We start from the raw sequence: 16,686 nt of genomic DNA on the forward strand, positions 1-16,686 counted from the left end.
AGTTGATCAGGTTAAAATAAAAGTGGCCTGCTTCGTTCTGGATGGTGTTGAGCTTCTTGAGTGTTGGAGCTGCACTCATTCAGGGTATCCCATCACACTCTTGACTTGTGCTTTATAGATGGTGGAAAGGCTTTGGGGAGCCAGGAGACGAGTAACTCACTGTAGATTTCCCAGCCTCTGCCCCGCTCTTGTAGTTTTATATAGCTGGTCCAGTTATGTTTCAAGTAGTAGTGGACATGAATATTGGCCTTGCGTTCGAGGATCCAGATACTCAACAGACTGCAATGCTTACAAAAGCCAATGTTTATCTCTGCTTATCAGAGGATGTCATAAAGCAACACAAAATAGATCACAAAATCCAAACTCTATTTTTAAAATTTATTTTACAAACATGTTTTGGTAAAATAACAGACGAAACAGCATGTGAGCCACATCCTTTCTCAATTCCCAATCCAACCCACAAAAACATGCCTGTTTAGAAAAATAAAATGGAACCACAGAAAATGCAAAAAGTCACTCATGTTGTAATTTACAGATTACGTAGGTCTCAGTGCCCCCATCTCCAATTCTCTATAAACAACAGCATATTTAACATAACTTCTTGACTCCTGCAAGGCATGTCTCTTTTAGATAGGAAGCAAATATAAAAATATCAAAAAGGTAATCTTTCTGTGCTGTTTAATTTGTTTCCGAAACCCTGTGGATCAGAGAGCAATAGACTGAGGCAGTCCTTTCTTTAATAGGGTTATCAGGTAACTGCCCAATTCTTCATCCTAGGAAAAAGCATATTTAGTCAGTAAGTAGTGTATGTTCAGAAGCAGCATTAAGAATTAGACCTGACTCGGGCAAGGCCTTGCAGAAGAGATAAGGACCTGGTTAATCAGGGTCAGTGGGTCCCTGGAATTGCTTTAGTTACCTAAGGGGATTAAAGAGAAATATTCCAGATTTTAAATGTCCTAATTGGGACAGGTTGATGGGCCAGATTTTTCCTGCCTTTTTTTTAAGTGCTTTGCATGTTCTAGCTCAGTTTTTAATATTTCTTCTGTGGATCACTCTGAAGCATTCAGCAAAGAGTAGATGGGCGTGTGGCCTCCTTGTGCACTGCACTATTCTATGATTTTTCAAGGTGTTAAAGGTACAATATAAATGCAAGTTATTGTTAAACAGTTCATCATATAAAATGTAATATGTTAATTAACAACTGCACTTTAGTTCCACTGGGGGGCAGGGGGGGGGAGTTGCTTTGCTGAGCTAAAGCTTTCATCTGATGGAAACAGATCAAATAACTTTGCAACTTGTGTCGTATTCAAATTTGACCAGGTCACACTTGTAAAAGTGAACTCGGTGTAATTTTCCTTCTGCTGCAGTTAACCTTTTGGTAAGTTTTTAATCCTCTACCACAGAAAATGAAACCACCTCCAAGTAATGCAACACCCAATCAGTGTTATTGTGGGCACAAACTATGAAGTTACCTTGCCTGACTGATAACAGTTGCATACTGGAAAATTCCATAATGTCTCATTTAAGTAATGAAATTTTCCATGGGTCACACAGGTTTATATAACAGTACAGATTCTTAAATATTTAATTTGCACATGTCAATGAGCAGGTTAAAGACTCACATCCAACTAAGTGAACCAAGCACTAAGAAAAATGATCAAATGACAATCTAAGAACAGTCAGCCCTAGTAAAAGACAAGATTGAGTAACGTAATTAAAAAAAATATAAATAAAATTACTCCAGCTTTAGTTCCCTTTACAAATTTCTGTCACGGATTTTAAAAGATTACATGGGTGTAAATCATCAATGATTTATTTGGAAAATTGAATAATTAGTCAAACTGAAGTGAGTTTACAAGCTGTATTTTGAAAGGTAACAATCAGTGATAATCATAATCACAAAATCTCCAAGGAACACAATCCCGACAGTATAATTTCAGAGGACTATTTGTAAATATAAATAACCGGTTAAATTCTCAATCAAAACAGTATTCAATCAGCACCCAATCCCATGGAGGTGACTGGGAGTGATGAATCAGTTCTGCTCTGTTGCCCACTTTAATCCAACTGTCACAGTCTAATCAGCAGATGGAACAATCACTCACTTCAATTTAATACAGAATTATCATCAATCTACTAATCTTCCTAGAGGTGGTTGCTTCTTATTTTTGAGCTACTGGAGGACACCATGTATGTCCAGTCAACTATAATCTCCTATACCTTCAATATAAAGAATGGTTTATGATTCCGCTACACTGAGCACTCATATGGGAAATACCTTAAAAAGAAGTTCTCTCAATATGAAGTACATCATCAGACTAGCGTAATGTAGAAGTGGTGTAGTATGCCTCTTATCTGCAGTTTGGTGCCACTTTTAAGCTCACACACTTCCTATTAGACATCCATGCTGTTAAAATCTGAACTTGTAATCACCTAATCATACTGCTTACTTATATCGGTTTATCTCTGACTCAGCTGAACCATGGTGATGCCCTGTATGATGGATCTCCATCTTTCAGATTTGGCAATAAATGAAAAACTAGTAAGGAAGCCAATCAGTGACAGTGCTGCTGACTGTAAGAGACGTCCTGTTAACAATTAACCAATGACAATTCTCCAATGGAACAAAGGCATATTTATATTACACAGCTTCTATCAAGCATAACTCTTTGCAAATTTATTTACTTAACTAGAGGGGAGGACTCAACATTGAAAAGGCTCCCTGTGCACATGCATGGTTTCTATGCACCAGTTTGAAATATGTAAATAGTACTTGTATTTGGATATTCCTCAGAGATAAAAACAAAAAACTACTGCGGACGCTGGAAATCCAAAACAAAAACAGAATTACCTGGAAAAACTCAGCAGGTCTGGCAGCATCGGTGAAGAAGAAAAGAGTCGACGTTTCAGGTCCACATGATCCTTCAACAGAACTGAAGTATAGTTAGGAGAGGGGTGAAATATAAGCTGGTTTAAGGTGGGGGGGGGCGGGGGGAGAGAAGTTGAGGGTGGGGTGGTTGTAGGGACAAGCAAGCAGTGATAGGAGCAGATAATCAAAAGATGTCACAGACAAAAGGATCAAAGAGGTGTTGAAGGTGGTGATATTATCTAAGAAAAGTGCTAATTAAGAATGGATGGCAGGACACTCAAGGTACAGCTCTAGTGGGGGTGGGGTGGAAAGACTGACAAGGTATTAGTTGTAGATTTAAAAATAATGGAAATAGGTGGGAAAAGAAAAATCTATATAAATTATTGGAAAAAAAAACAGAAGGGAGGGGGAGGAAATGGGGTGGGGATGGGGGGGAGGGGGAGTTTAAGATCTAAAGTTGTTGAATTCAATATTCAGCCCGGAAGGCTGTAAAGTGCCTAGTCGGAAGATGAGGTGCTGTTCCTCCAGTTTGCGTTGGGCTTCACTGGAACAATGCAGCAAGCCAAGGACAGACATGTGGGCAAGAGAGCAGGGTGGAGCGTTAAAATGGCAAGCGACAGGGAGGTTTGGGTCTTTCTTGCGGACAGACCGCAGGTGTTCTGCAAAGCGGTCGCCCAGTTTGCGTTTGGTCTCTCCAATGTAGAGGAGACCGCATTGGGAGCAACGAATGCAGTAGACTAAGTTAGGGGAAATGCAAGTGAAATGCTGACCTGGAAAAATTTATTAATTTTGCTTCCAATCTCCACCCCTCCATCATTTTCACATGGTCCGTCTCTGACACTTCTCTTCCCTTCCTTGACCTCTCTGTCTCAATTTCTGATGATAGACTGTCCACCAATATCCATTACAAGCCTACCGACTCCCACAGCTACCTCGACTACAGCTCCTCACACCCCGCTTCCTGTAAGGACTCCATCCCATTCTCTCAGTTCCTTCGCCTCCGTCGCATCTGTTCTGATGACGCTACCTTCAAAAACAGTTCCTCTGACATGTTCTCCTTCTTCCTTAACCGAGGTTTTCCACCCACGGTCATTGACAGGGCCCTCAACCGTGTCCGTCCCATCTCCCGCGCATCCACCCTCACGCCTTCTCCTCCCTCCCAGAAACATGATAGGGTCCCCCTTGTCCTCACTTATCACCCCACCAGCCTCCGCATTCAAAGGATCATCCTCCGCCATTTCTGCCAACTCCAGCATGATGCCACCACCAAACACATCTTCCCTTCACCCCCCCTGGCGGCATTCCGTAGGGATCGTTCCCTCCGGGACACCCTGGTCCACTCCTCCATCACCCCCTACTCCTCAACCCCCACCTATGGCACCTCCCCATGCCCACGCAGAAGATGCAACACCTGCCCCTTCACTTTCTCTCTCCTCACCGTCCAAGGGCCCAAACACTCCTTTCAAATGAAGCAGCATTTCACTTGCATTTCCCCTAACTTAGTCTACTGCATTTGTTGCTCCCAATGCGGTCTCCTCTACATTGGAGAGACCAAACGCAAACTGGGCGCCGCTTTGCAGAACACCTGCGGTCTGTCCGCAAGAAAGACCCAAACCTCCCTGTCGCTTGCCATTTTAACACTCCACCCTGCTCTCTTGCCCACATGTCTGACCTTGGCTTGCTGCATTGTTCCAGTGAAGCCCAACGCAAACTGGAGGAACAGCACCTCATCTTCCGACTAGGAACTTTACAGCCTTCCGGGCTGAATATTGAATTCAACAACTTTAGATCTTAAACTCCCCCTCCCCCCATCCCCACCCCATTTCCTCCCCCTCCCCTTTGTTTTTTTTTCAATAATTTATTTCGATTTTTCTTTTCCCACCTATTTCCATTATTTTTAAATCTACAACTAATACCTCGTCAGTCTTTCCACCCCACCCCCACTAGAGCTGTACCTTGAGTGTCCTGCCATCCATTCTTAATTAGCACTTTTCTTAGATAATATCACCACCTTCAACACCTCTTTGATCTTTTTGTCTGTGACATCTTTTGATTATCTGCTCTTATCACTGCTTGCTTGTCCCTACAACCACCCCACCCTCAACTTCTCTCCCTCCGCCCCCCCACCTTAAACCAGCTTATATTTCACCCCTCTCCTAACTATACTTCAGTTCTGTTGAAGGGTCATGTGGACCCGAAACGTCGACTCTTTTCTTCTCCACCGATGCTGCCAGACCTGCTGAGTTTTTCCAGGTAATTCTGTTTTTGTTTTGGATATTCCTCCTCTGCCTCTCCTGACTTCTGCTGGGGTGCAGTTTGCGTTCCCCTTTAAGCAGGTATTCAAACTTTTAAAATATTGAAGCAAATTCAGCATCCACAACAAGAGTTTGCTAGAAGCTTCAAATCTTATAAATAGACTGACCAACAAAATACTCACTTAATGGCTGAATGTAAACACAACACTCCAGAGTCAGGGCACCACAAAAATAAACCATCTCCACGGCAAATTACTGAAATTTGTTTTCAGAAATGCGAATGTCAGAATTGCAGGAACTGGGCCTCATTTCCATGGTACAATAAATTATCCAAATTAACTTGTCTCCCATGACATTGCACACGGATAGCCCGAGGTCTGATGTTTCGCTACTAACCGGACCTGTCCCTTCAAGGCTGCTCAGTTACTTCTGAGGAGACCTGGGGCTGCATGTTTCTCTACCAAACCTTTCAAAATTGGTGGAGATGGAGGAAAAATTAGACCCTTAACGGTGGATCGCCAATCTATTCGGTAGAAGCTGGTCTACATTGGCCAAGAGGTCAATTGTGAGATAAATGTGAAGATTGCTGGGTACTTGCAAATTCTGTTTACAGGTAAATCTGCAAACCATCTCACGAACAGAAATTAACTTACACTGGATCTCAGAATGAAATGACTGCCTTTAGAAAAAGGGTTTTTCACACCCTTTTGCAGTGAGAGAAAGATCGTTATTCATAGATGTATGGGCTATGCCAAAGGTTCAGGATCTCTGTTTCGCCAGTTGAGGAGATTCTCCTCAACATTTGGCTGACCATCATAGCAACCATCTTGTAAATATAGCAAGCAGATCAGGGAACTTCTACTGGCGGGTCTGCTGAGGCACTTGGCTATCTCAACCATTCACAGATAGATAGGGTAATATGTTAATCTAACTGCTAAGCTATGTTTCAAACTGTGGGTGATCCTGGAAGTAGACACACACACGCCCACACAGACAAACACCATGCCGCACAGACACATGCACCCCAGCATGGGCACACATGCTTCCCCGCCCGCGCCCCCCCACCCGCCTGCACATGCGCACACGCGTACCCCCTGCTGCGCAGACAATGTTTCACAGGTCACTGGCAGCATTCTCCACTGATGGGCATCTTGAGGGATTGGCTACATCCTTCAATCTAATTTCACAATTGCAGTTTGTCACATTTCTTCACTTAAGGGCACTAGTTTGGATATTAGCAGAGTCGCCCTCCTTTTCAGAGGAGGGGCACTTTTAGATGTGTGGGGTATCTTTGGACATTACCCAATCTCACCAATTACTGACCTATATAAAACAGGACATGGGAGTGTGAAAGACATTCACCGAGCCTCTAGCTGGATGTCTGATAACATGTGGAACATTCTAAACAGAAGCTGCAATTTTGCAGGATTCCCCACTGTGCATGAAAGTCACCGACTCTCCAAAATTGCTTCACTCACCTGGTAGGTCCATGAAACTAACACATCTTTAGTACTCTGATCATCAGACATTGCACTGATTTTAATGAGAATGGACTCCACCATCACAGAGCCATCAGGGAGATGTTGAATGGGATAGTCCTTCAAGATGCTTCAAGAAGACATTGAAGAAAGGAAAGAATTTTAAAAATTGACCGGTTGAGCAATTTTGAAAGCTCTTGTATCTTAATGCTTTATAAACAGTAACTATATATATAGGACTCAAATTAAAGGCCAACAACTCTTTCACCCTTCACCAGCAACTGGACTCTTTCACCCTTCGTTAGCTAATTTCTCCCTTGTCTTTGTTCCTAGAAAACAATATTTATCTGTATTATCATTTATGCAAATCAGTTATATATGTAATACTGAGGGGTCCAGTCCAGAACAGGACACCTAGTCACCAATTGGAGAATAGATATTTGTCATTCTTTGGGATTTTCTGTCCATATTGCCACAGAAAAGGTTTGAAGCTACATTTAAACATAAAGGTTTACCAGATAGCACAGTCACTCAAAAGTTGTTTTTTTAGTACTAAGGTGAAAAAATAGTTAATATGCTAATAAGCTAGGTACTGAAGTGCTTTTCCCAAAGATTTAAACAATAACCAGTTTTTTTTAGCTTGCATTGGTAATTTCTAACCACCTCACACCCAATATGTTAAGAAGTCTCTTGTCCCAGATATGCAGCGGAAACTTTCTATATTAGGCTCTCTTCTATGTTGTGACTGCAGGGGGTTAGAACAGAGACAGAAACACAAATAGGCTGTCTGACTCTTAAACAAAAATCTGTTAGGGCCAACTGTTGCCTACACTCAGAAGGTTAGCATATAGGACGGTGGGGAGAGGTTATTTAAGTCGAAGATGAATGACAGATGTGCGGAAGTGTAGCATTTTCATTATTTTGTATTATTTCAAGGAATAAAGTGTTTTGTTTGAATTAAGTAAGGCCAATCATAACTGTTGCTTGATGTTAATTTGTTCTCTGATCAATATAATTGCGACAGATTGAAGAAATTTGTGAAATCACAAGTTAAAGACACAATAACCAGTTCGTAAGAGAAGAATTGTAACATCCCTAGGGTTATGCTATCATATAAATAGATATTATGCAACGCGAGTCAATTGCTGCTCATAAGGGACACGGGATCCAAACGTAGGAGGAACCGAAACCACCAAACCTGAGAAGGTATGGCAGCAGATTCAAAATCATAATGGCAATGGAGAGAAAATACAAAAAAACCCTTCATTATATCTCCTGCACCTCAGCAGTGAATTGAACAGAACAATAATCAGTTTTGAATTATATATTTTTAAGTTTCATAGTTCCTTGTGTGTACACATTTGGCTGTTTCTTGCTTTATTATTGTGTTTTTTTATCCTTTTCAGCCATTGCTCTGAGTGACACATTTTTCGTTGATTCATATGTCTAACTTCACCCCTGTATTCTGCTACAGTTAAAATAAAAACAAGTGGAGCTAGTTACTGCCTCCGTTGACCTAAGTAGGGTAATGTGCTCACTTTTTCAGGTGGTTGTATATTCGGTTTAAGGTGTCCTGTTCTGAGTGGTGGTCCTGTATCTGAACTTTGCACGTGTAACGAAGGTGATGCTCACTGAGACCCAGCTCTTTCACAGCCTGTTCAGGTGAAACTAGGCGAAGGCTCTAAACGTAAAAGCAACAGGAATGGATGACTTTTAATTTTTCCTTCAATTATTCCCAAATTTCCACTAAAAATACATGAAACATGCACTACTCACATTATCCTTTATAATCAGTGTACCATGCATTAGTTTTGGTTTCTTTGGATCAGGTACTGGGCCTACAGAACAAGGGGAGAAAAGTCACAGACATCACAGCAAGTATCAGTAGCAGTGACCGTGCTTACAGACATAGTTTTTATGAAATGTAAAATATTTAGTTTTGTTATTTTCTTATAAATCATCTAATAAGTTGAAGTTTTTAACCTCTGCAGGAAATTGTAGTGAATTTTACTTCAATACAATATAAATCATGGAATGTTGTGGCTTCTCAGTGGCACTCACTCGCGCAGACCCAAATTCCTGGGTCTCCAGGTTGCTACTGGCCTGTTCTTTGAATACCAGTGGAGTGATAGTCTCCTGCATTACAGTCTAACACTGACCTGCTATCATACTGTCTTTGGTCCATGTCAGTATAAAGAAAAATCAAAATGTCTGTGATAGGAATGGACCTATCTTCAAATTGTGCATCCAGTGCATCAGCTGCTCTGTCAGTTAACATACACAGTAAAGATGCTTCTACATTCTATCAATAATGTAGGTTAAACTTCACACCACAATAATAAAACTTCCACTGCACTTATATGTGGCGTTCCCATTTTGCATATCTTCTACTCTTGTGGTCTGTCAGACTGTAAATGAAACATGACGGTGACACAGATAAAGGGAAATTTTGTAGTAAGGACCTGCGCTCACCAGAAACTGGGTTGAAAATAGCCAAACTATTTCACTTAGTGAAGGTGATCAAGACATCAGCAAGCACATAACACTTGCAAACAAACCTTCACAAAAACAATTTCACACGTCTTTAGAAATAAGAACATCCCTATGGAAAGCAGAAAGAGATTACGGAAATGCTGCATCTGCTTAACGTTACTACATGGATATGGAAGTTGGAATATAAGCAAGACAATGGAAAATGAACTAATGGCAGCAGAGATGTGGTTTCTAAGGCATATGAAGAAGATTAGTTCAACAAGACACAACTAATGAGGAAGTTTCGAGGAAAATAGGCACACAGGAAGAATTTTTGCAAGTGACCACCAAGAACATCATCTCACCTCTAACTCAAAGTTGTGGTTCAAGTCCCAATGCAATACTGAGGACTGGTAGATGTACCACCTCTTGGGTGAGACATTAAATCAGGAGCCTTCTCAGGTGAATGTAAAAAAAAAATCCCATGGCACTATCTGAAGAAGAGCAGAAGAGCTCTCATGCTATTGCGACCGATATCCTTCAATTATCACTAAACTTGAATTTCTGGTCATTTATCAATTTGCTGCTTGTGGGATTTTGCTGTGGGCAAAGTGGCTGCTGTGCTTTCTACAGCAATGGCTAAACTTCATAAGCACTTTCATTGGCTGAAACGTACTTTGGGATGTCCTGAAATTGTGAAAGGTGCTAGATAAATGCATGTCCTTCCTTCTTTAATTTAATTATTTTTCGCCCCACTGCTGAAGCAAAGAGTCTTGCTGGCAGATAGTTCCACAGGTGCTGGTCATGCTATGATACTTCGCTCAATTGCCTCTCATAGATGAGTGCAGATAATAAGCGTGGGCAAGCTATTCAACAACAGCGAGCATCACTGCTGAACTCCAGCTTTTCTTTGGCCAATATCTAAGCACCTGTGTTTTCCAGTTGATAATATAAGTTAGGTGAGCATAAACCGATTGCCCACGTGACTCTTACCTTGGAGTTATCTGTGTGTCCCTTCCCTACCAACAGATCTGTGAACAAACCTGGGGCAATCTTGACTGGTGTGCCTCAGTTCCAGGCTGGGCAATGCATTAAACATTGGAGCCATAATTCAATCATACTTTTACTTATAAAGGGAATCTCAGGTCTTTTTAAAAAAAAAAGTAGGCTATTTCCTAAATCTTAAGGTTAAGACCTATTCTGTTACCGAGAGTTGAATCTCCCTTGAGCAAGCTGAGAGATATATCCACGGGAATATTGGGATTAGTGGTGATTGCGGCTGTCTCTCCATTGGCTGGCATGTAGCAGTTAATACCTGAACAAAAAAACAAAAATGTGAATAAGTATTAAAAGTCTTCTCTCCACCACGTTAAACCAAAAATGTATTGAAAATGCCAGCAACAAAACATAATTTACAAAAAATTAGTGAAATTGCACCTTGGCAGTGGATTGGCACATTGGGAATACAAACTGCCAGAACAGGTAATCATCATACTTGGGGAGGTTTCATCTGCAATTGGAATGAGCAGCCACATTCCTGACTGGGATGGGAAGAAACGCCACATCTGAGGGCTGTGTTTGGGGACAGTGACATCAGATGACATCAATGAGCTACTTGATACCAATGGGAATCAGGCTTTTCATCAAGCGGAAGTCTGTCAGATACAAAGGGTTTTTGCTTCATTCCAACTGGGTAGTGGAATGATTCAAAATTATATCCATAGGAAAGAAAAGGAAAGAAAACGTGAGTTTTTTTGGGGGTCCATTTTGTGCTGATTGAGGTGAGGGATATCAGCATTCAAGAACAATGAATGTTTCTCCTTTGGGCACAATTTTTTTTATATTACACACCTCGAAGCTGGGTATAACAAGACCAAATGCAGTTTAAAAGTCACTCTATCCCGCCCGAGAACAGCACTCCCATCGTACCAGTGTGATTTTCTTCGGGTGGGATTTTCCACATCCGCCCGCTGTTGGGATCTTCCGATCCCGCCGCAAGTTAATGGGCTTCTGGCTGGGGCGCCGCCTCACCCATGGCAGGGCCCACCCACGACGGGGGCCGGAAAATCCCTTCACTTCACACATCAGCCTCTTGATGGCCTCTCAGTGAGTTACCCAGTTAGTGCCAATTTATCCCAGAATGTGGGCTGTCCTGGGCTTTGTACACACAAGCACCAAGGTTAATTCTATCCAAATTAATTTTACATGGCATCGTTAGAGCTGGCAGAGAGGGCACCTCTGTCCAAGCTGTCTGGGAGGATTCAAATCCAGGTCCCAGAGATACAAAAGGCAATGTACTAAATCACTACACTGGGTCAGTCAAAGCACAATAAATATCACAAATTCCAGCTAGAGTTCAGTTGGATAAGGTTCTGCATAACAGATTGTTGGTTAAACTTTGCGTTTGGATAGGAAAGTGATTAGGAAGTGCAAGGAAAACAGTTGGGATTAAAGAAATATTCTTGGCTTGACAAATAATGACAAGTGATGTTCCGCAGGATTGCTGCTAGGAGCCCAGCTTTACACTTTATATTAAATGATTGAGATTCGTACATAGAAAAGTATTTCCAACTTTCCAAACGATGCTAAGCTAGGAAGTGTGGTGAGGTTTAAGAGGAGGACAGTTCAATTAAGTAAATGACAGTAATAGACTATCCTGTGAGGTAGTACATTTTGGACACAAGAATGACAGATGAAAATCCAGTCTAAACGAGGAAACAGAACAGTGCAGATAAATAAAGGAATTTAGTAGTCCGAGTATATAAATCATTAAGAGGAATCAAATAAAACAAAGGGGCTCTGGGCTTCATCGCGAGACATATAGAATATAAAAGCAAATGCTTGGAGTAAGTACAGCAATAATTCACCAGAATGATACTTGGGGTGATGGGATTTAGCCATGTCAAAAAATTGGATAAACATGGGTTAAAGAGAGGTTAAGGGGTTATCTGACTTAAGTATTTGTAATGAAGAAGGGAATAGCAGGGTTAAGAGAGAAAAAAAACTGCCCTCCTGTATTAGAATCTAGATCGAAAAGGACATTATCTTAAAATCCAAAGAAAGCCAATCAATAGTAAATTCAGAAACAATTTCTTCATGCAAAAGGCTGTGAAAATGTGGTATATACAGCTCCATCAGCAGAATTAATAAAGATGTTTCCTAAAGTATCAATTAAGGAATGTGAGAAAAGGGAATTGGGATTAAAAAGATGAAATCCTCATTGTTAGCAAACTGGTAGAGAATGCCAATTTGCTGAATATCTTGTCCTATTCTTATTTTATGTAATACTTGATATTTTCTTCACATGAAAAGATTAGATATTTGCCTTGCAGAGGGTAATAATACCGTATGCGAGCTTCAGTGATACTTACTGAACTCCTGCTCAATTTTCTCTTTAAGGAATCCCATCTTCTTAGCCTCTCCATGGACCAGCAGCACATTTTGTGGTTCCACTTGACGGATAAGTTGCATGATGCCTTTGGCGTCAGCGTGTGCACTGAATGACATGTATTCCACCTGCATCTTCACTTCTAGCTGGGGAGGATAACATGAACAACAGAAGTAATGAGCAGTATTATAAATACTATTTTCAATCGAATAGAATTAAAATGATCTTTAATTAAAGAAACTCAAAATCTCAATTCCAAATTTAGATTTAATACAAAAAAATCCTGAAGACAAACCATGTTTAAGACACAATGAACAATAAATCTATTTTGTGACACATGTTGTAACTCCCAATGCCTAACAGTCAAGAGATCTCTAATAATAGCACAAAAGGAGACAAGATCAACTTGACTAATAATATGAAGAATAAAGGGCCTCCTCAGCTGGTTTCAGCACATCCCATGATATACGTTTACAATTTTAAAATAGACAAGCTGACCCAAATGACAACGCTAGTTCACTAATAAAGAAGTGTGAACATGTCCTTCCTCATGTATACATCCCAATGGACCAAAGTCAGAGGTATTTATGAAAATAGATTAGAGAACTGGTCAGGAAAATAAAATAATGAGATTAAAATTACAAAAATACAAGACGCCATTAAAGTGGATGACTTTTGTAAATATATTCAAGGCAAATCTTTATTCAGTGAAACAGCTGGAGCCCCAAAGAAGCTCCTGCAGCAAGTCAGGAATTGGCTGAGTCACAGGAAACAAAGGACATGGAGCTAGAGCAAGATAAAGGGAGGTGATTATTGGGCGGTTGAGGAATTAGTGATGAGGCTTTTTTTAAACAATGTACATAAATGATTCAGGGTGGGGACAAAAACAATGCTGTTGAAGTTTGTTAATGATATGAAATTTAGCAGCAGGGAAGGAAGAGCTACAAATAACAGGGATTAAGCACACCAATTACAGGAAATCTGGATGAATTATGGCTCAGTCTAACAGCTGCCAAATGTGGACAATTGCTGGTGGAGATGGGGAAGAAGTATTGGAACTGCAAGATGAATGGTAGAAGAATACAGGACACAATACAGAGAGGCATCAGGGGTCCTAGTGGATAATTTAAGACAATTTTGGCCATTGATTACAATCAGGAAATCCTGGTTTCAGGGAGGATACAGAGGAGGGTTACTAAACTCAGAGGAGATTAGCTATCTGAGCTACAAGAACAGACAATGAAGTTGGGAATGTTACACAGGAAGAAAAACAATTAGGGAAGACCTTATTGAAAGTTTAAACTCTAAATTAAAAGTAGAAAAGTCATCAAGGTCAGTTGGCTTACATACAGAATAATGAAAGATAATGGGAAGGAGAACGCAGAGGCATTAACCATTGCCTTAGCTGTCCTGCAAATGAGACATTAAACCAAAGTTCCTTCCTTCTTCCAGATCAGAAGGGTGTTAAAGAACCCATAGGACTTCTGCAAGAAGTTCAGGGAGTTAATAAATTGCTTCCTCAACTAATACTGCCAGACAACACGGATGGTCATTCAAATCACTACCATTTTGTGGGATCTTGCTTTCACCAGTCACTACACTGCAAAGCAATTAACTTGATGTGAATCAATATGATGAAGTACCACAGCAACAAAAGCCTTTTGCTTTGGGGCTGGTTAAGAGGACCACAATGGTCTTTTCTGGTTCTGTACAATCCTGAATGTCTAAAAGCCCAATTTATTAACGTATGCAAAGGAACACTTACAGTCTGCCTGCCCTCCATTTCGAGTTTCCGCTGGCCACTGAGGATTTTATGTCCCACGGTTCCTTGTACACAATACCCTGGCATGATGACCTGAGAGAGCAACCAAGCATATTAGAGCCCAGGTGATATTTAATTTTGAACTTATAGCTGAGAAAAGGCAAACGTTGAAAACTAGGTGTCAGTGGGCCTGCTGTCTTACCATATTTTTATCATTGCCTGCCCATTTCCTGAAAATCTGGAGGGATTGCCCAGCGTGAAGCATGCCTGGCGTAGCAAAGACAACCTGAGGGGAAAAAAAAATCAACCTTCAAGATGACTAATTCATTCAAATATCATGGTACAAACTTTTACATTTTAATTTCATAGTCAAATAGAGCACAATTGTGAGGATAATGAAATATAATGACTGAACAAATCAAAACGCCAAAGACAGCTAAAGTATAATCGATAGTAATTAAGGACAGGTAAACATTTCGAATACAGGCAATTCAAACAATTATTAGAATCTCCAAAAATCCAGTAATCCACACCAACCTGGAAACCGGAAGCCCAAATTCTGGCTCATTCCAAATGTTATTTTTGTTGGGGTATAGAGCAAGGTGCTGAAAATAAGATAGGGTGAGATTTTGTTGGTTCTAATTCGGGATTGGGCATTTTTGCCCAAAGCTCCAAGTAGGATTTTGTACAAATTTAATATCCAGAACAGTTTTATGAGAGCCTAATTTTCTTTTCAAAAGCATAACTCTACATTTGTGAATTCCCAAGTACTGGTACACAGCTACCAGTGTAGGAAACCATTCAGCTAAATAGGCCAGAAGTCTCAGATTTGGTCTAGTCAGTTATTTAATCTCATTAAAATGGTAGCTGAGTCACTACAATTGGCTTCAGTGCCACCAGGCTAAGGAGTGAGAATACAACCACAACTGGTGTTCCTGTGCCTGACCACTATCCAGGAATCCCTGATGGAATGCAATGGGTTGTTCTTGGGTGAGTACAGGGATAGGTTTGACAGTATGCCCTTTATGGTTGAATAGTCTGACAACATTCACACATAAAGAGTCCTCACTCTGATAAGCTGTCAGCACCCATGGAACTACACTTTTGTTGTAACTGACACAAAGAGGATAGAGAAAGAAGTTTAAAATCAGTGTCTGGGTTGTTCAAATATATTGGACATAAACTAGATAGACAGAGCTAGGGAGTCAAAGGGTAAAATTTTTTGCTTGGCGGGTGGGTGCGCACCCGACCCAACCGAGCGTAAAATGATGTGAGATGATGTCGGGAGAGTGTCATAGTGCACTCACGCGATATTTCGGTCGGCGGGCGTGCGCCAGAGTTGGCAGCCTGCCCGCTGACAATTAAAAGGCCTATTAAGGTCAATAAAAAGTTAACTATGAGAAACTTTTCACTGCCCATCCAACCTTGCGGTTGGCGGGCAGGCGAAAAGGCCAAGTGGCCTTTGCACTTTTTTGGAAACCTCATCCACGGGCGGGATGAGGTTTCCAAAAGCAAATAAAATAAAAACTTTAATTTTTCATTAATAGCATGTGACTCTATCACATGAGCAGGGACATGAGGGTCATGTTTCATTGCATTTTTATTTATTTTTTTCATATGTTTTCATCTCAGAGCTGCCTCAGGGAGATTATGAAGCACTCACTTGCGCGCATGCGCGAAGATCGTGCTCGCCCGGCTTGCAATCACCATGCCATCCACCTCCCCACCATCCCCCACCCGCACAGGCAGCACTCAGTGCTGCCGCTCGCGTTTCACGCTTAAGGCCCGCCAGCGTGAAATCGCGGTCTGGTGCCGATTGCGGGCGGTGGTCAGCTTCCCAACCATCCCCACCCACCCCTGCCGAGCCCGCCTGACATGGGTGAAATTCTGTCCGTAGAATTTTGCAGCACGCAAAGACAACCTAGCAGTTTGGTAACATTCTTTTACTCTTTCACCATACCCTTTAAAATTTACCATCTCCAAATATTTACCAACTTCCTTTTTACAATAGTTATGAATTTTGGTTCCCTCAGTTTCTGATTAAGTATTCAATCTCTTAGCAACTTCTTGCATAAAAAGATTTCTCCGAATATCTCCTTCATTCTTTTGGTCACGATGTTAAATGAGGCCTTTCCAGTTACCAACTAAATGACCAGTAGTAGTAAAATCACTGCATTAATACTATTTTCCATTTAATCTAATCAAAATACCTCAATTTTGAGCACCTCTATCAAATCCTCCCTCAACTTTCTCTGTTTTGAGAAAAGGGCCCCAGTTTCTCTAGTCTCTGTTTGCAACTAAACTTTCTCACCCCATTAACACCTTAATTAGTACCACCTTCTGTACCATTTGGGTTTCAACCATATGTCATGACTATAGGCATATAGAGGCTTTTAGTTCAAAATATGAATCTGGTCTATGTTAAAATGTTTATATCGACTCAAACAAACAAACTTTTTTGG

General features: G+C 40.9%; 1 protein-coding gene across 1 annotated transcript in view; it reads right to left on the bottom strand.

The window, feature by feature from the left end:
- Window positions 1-364: 364 nt before the first annotated feature.
- ints11 (integrator complex subunit 11) overlaps window positions 365-16,686 on the bottom strand; it is a 34,931-nt gene continuing 18,609 nt past the window's right edge. The window contains exons 11-18 of the mRNA XM_078558053.1: window positions 14,427-14,510; window positions 14,228-14,317; window positions 12,446-12,608; window positions 10,282-10,389; window positions 8,379-8,440; window positions 8,141-8,283; window positions 6,603-6,732; window positions 365-773 (exon numbers count right to left, since the gene is read on the bottom strand). Coding sequence (XP_078414179.1) covers window positions 705-773; window positions 6,603-6,732; window positions 8,141-8,283; window positions 8,379-8,440; window positions 10,282-10,389; window positions 12,446-12,608; window positions 14,228-14,317; window positions 14,427-14,510 — 849 coding nt within the window. The 3' untranslated portion in view covers window positions 365-704. The remainder of the gene's footprint in view (window positions 774-6,602; window positions 6,733-8,140; window positions 8,284-8,378; window positions 8,441-10,281; window positions 10,390-12,445; window positions 12,609-14,227; window positions 14,318-14,426; window positions 14,511-16,686) is intronic.

The sequence above is a fragment of the Cetorhinus maximus genome, chromosome 15 (genome assembly GCF_964194155.1).
Source record: "Cetorhinus maximus chromosome 15, sCetMax3.hap1.1, whole genome shotgun sequence".
Classification (NCBI taxonomy): domain Eukaryota; kingdom Metazoa; phylum Chordata; class Chondrichthyes; order Lamniformes; family Cetorhinidae; genus Cetorhinus; species Cetorhinus maximus.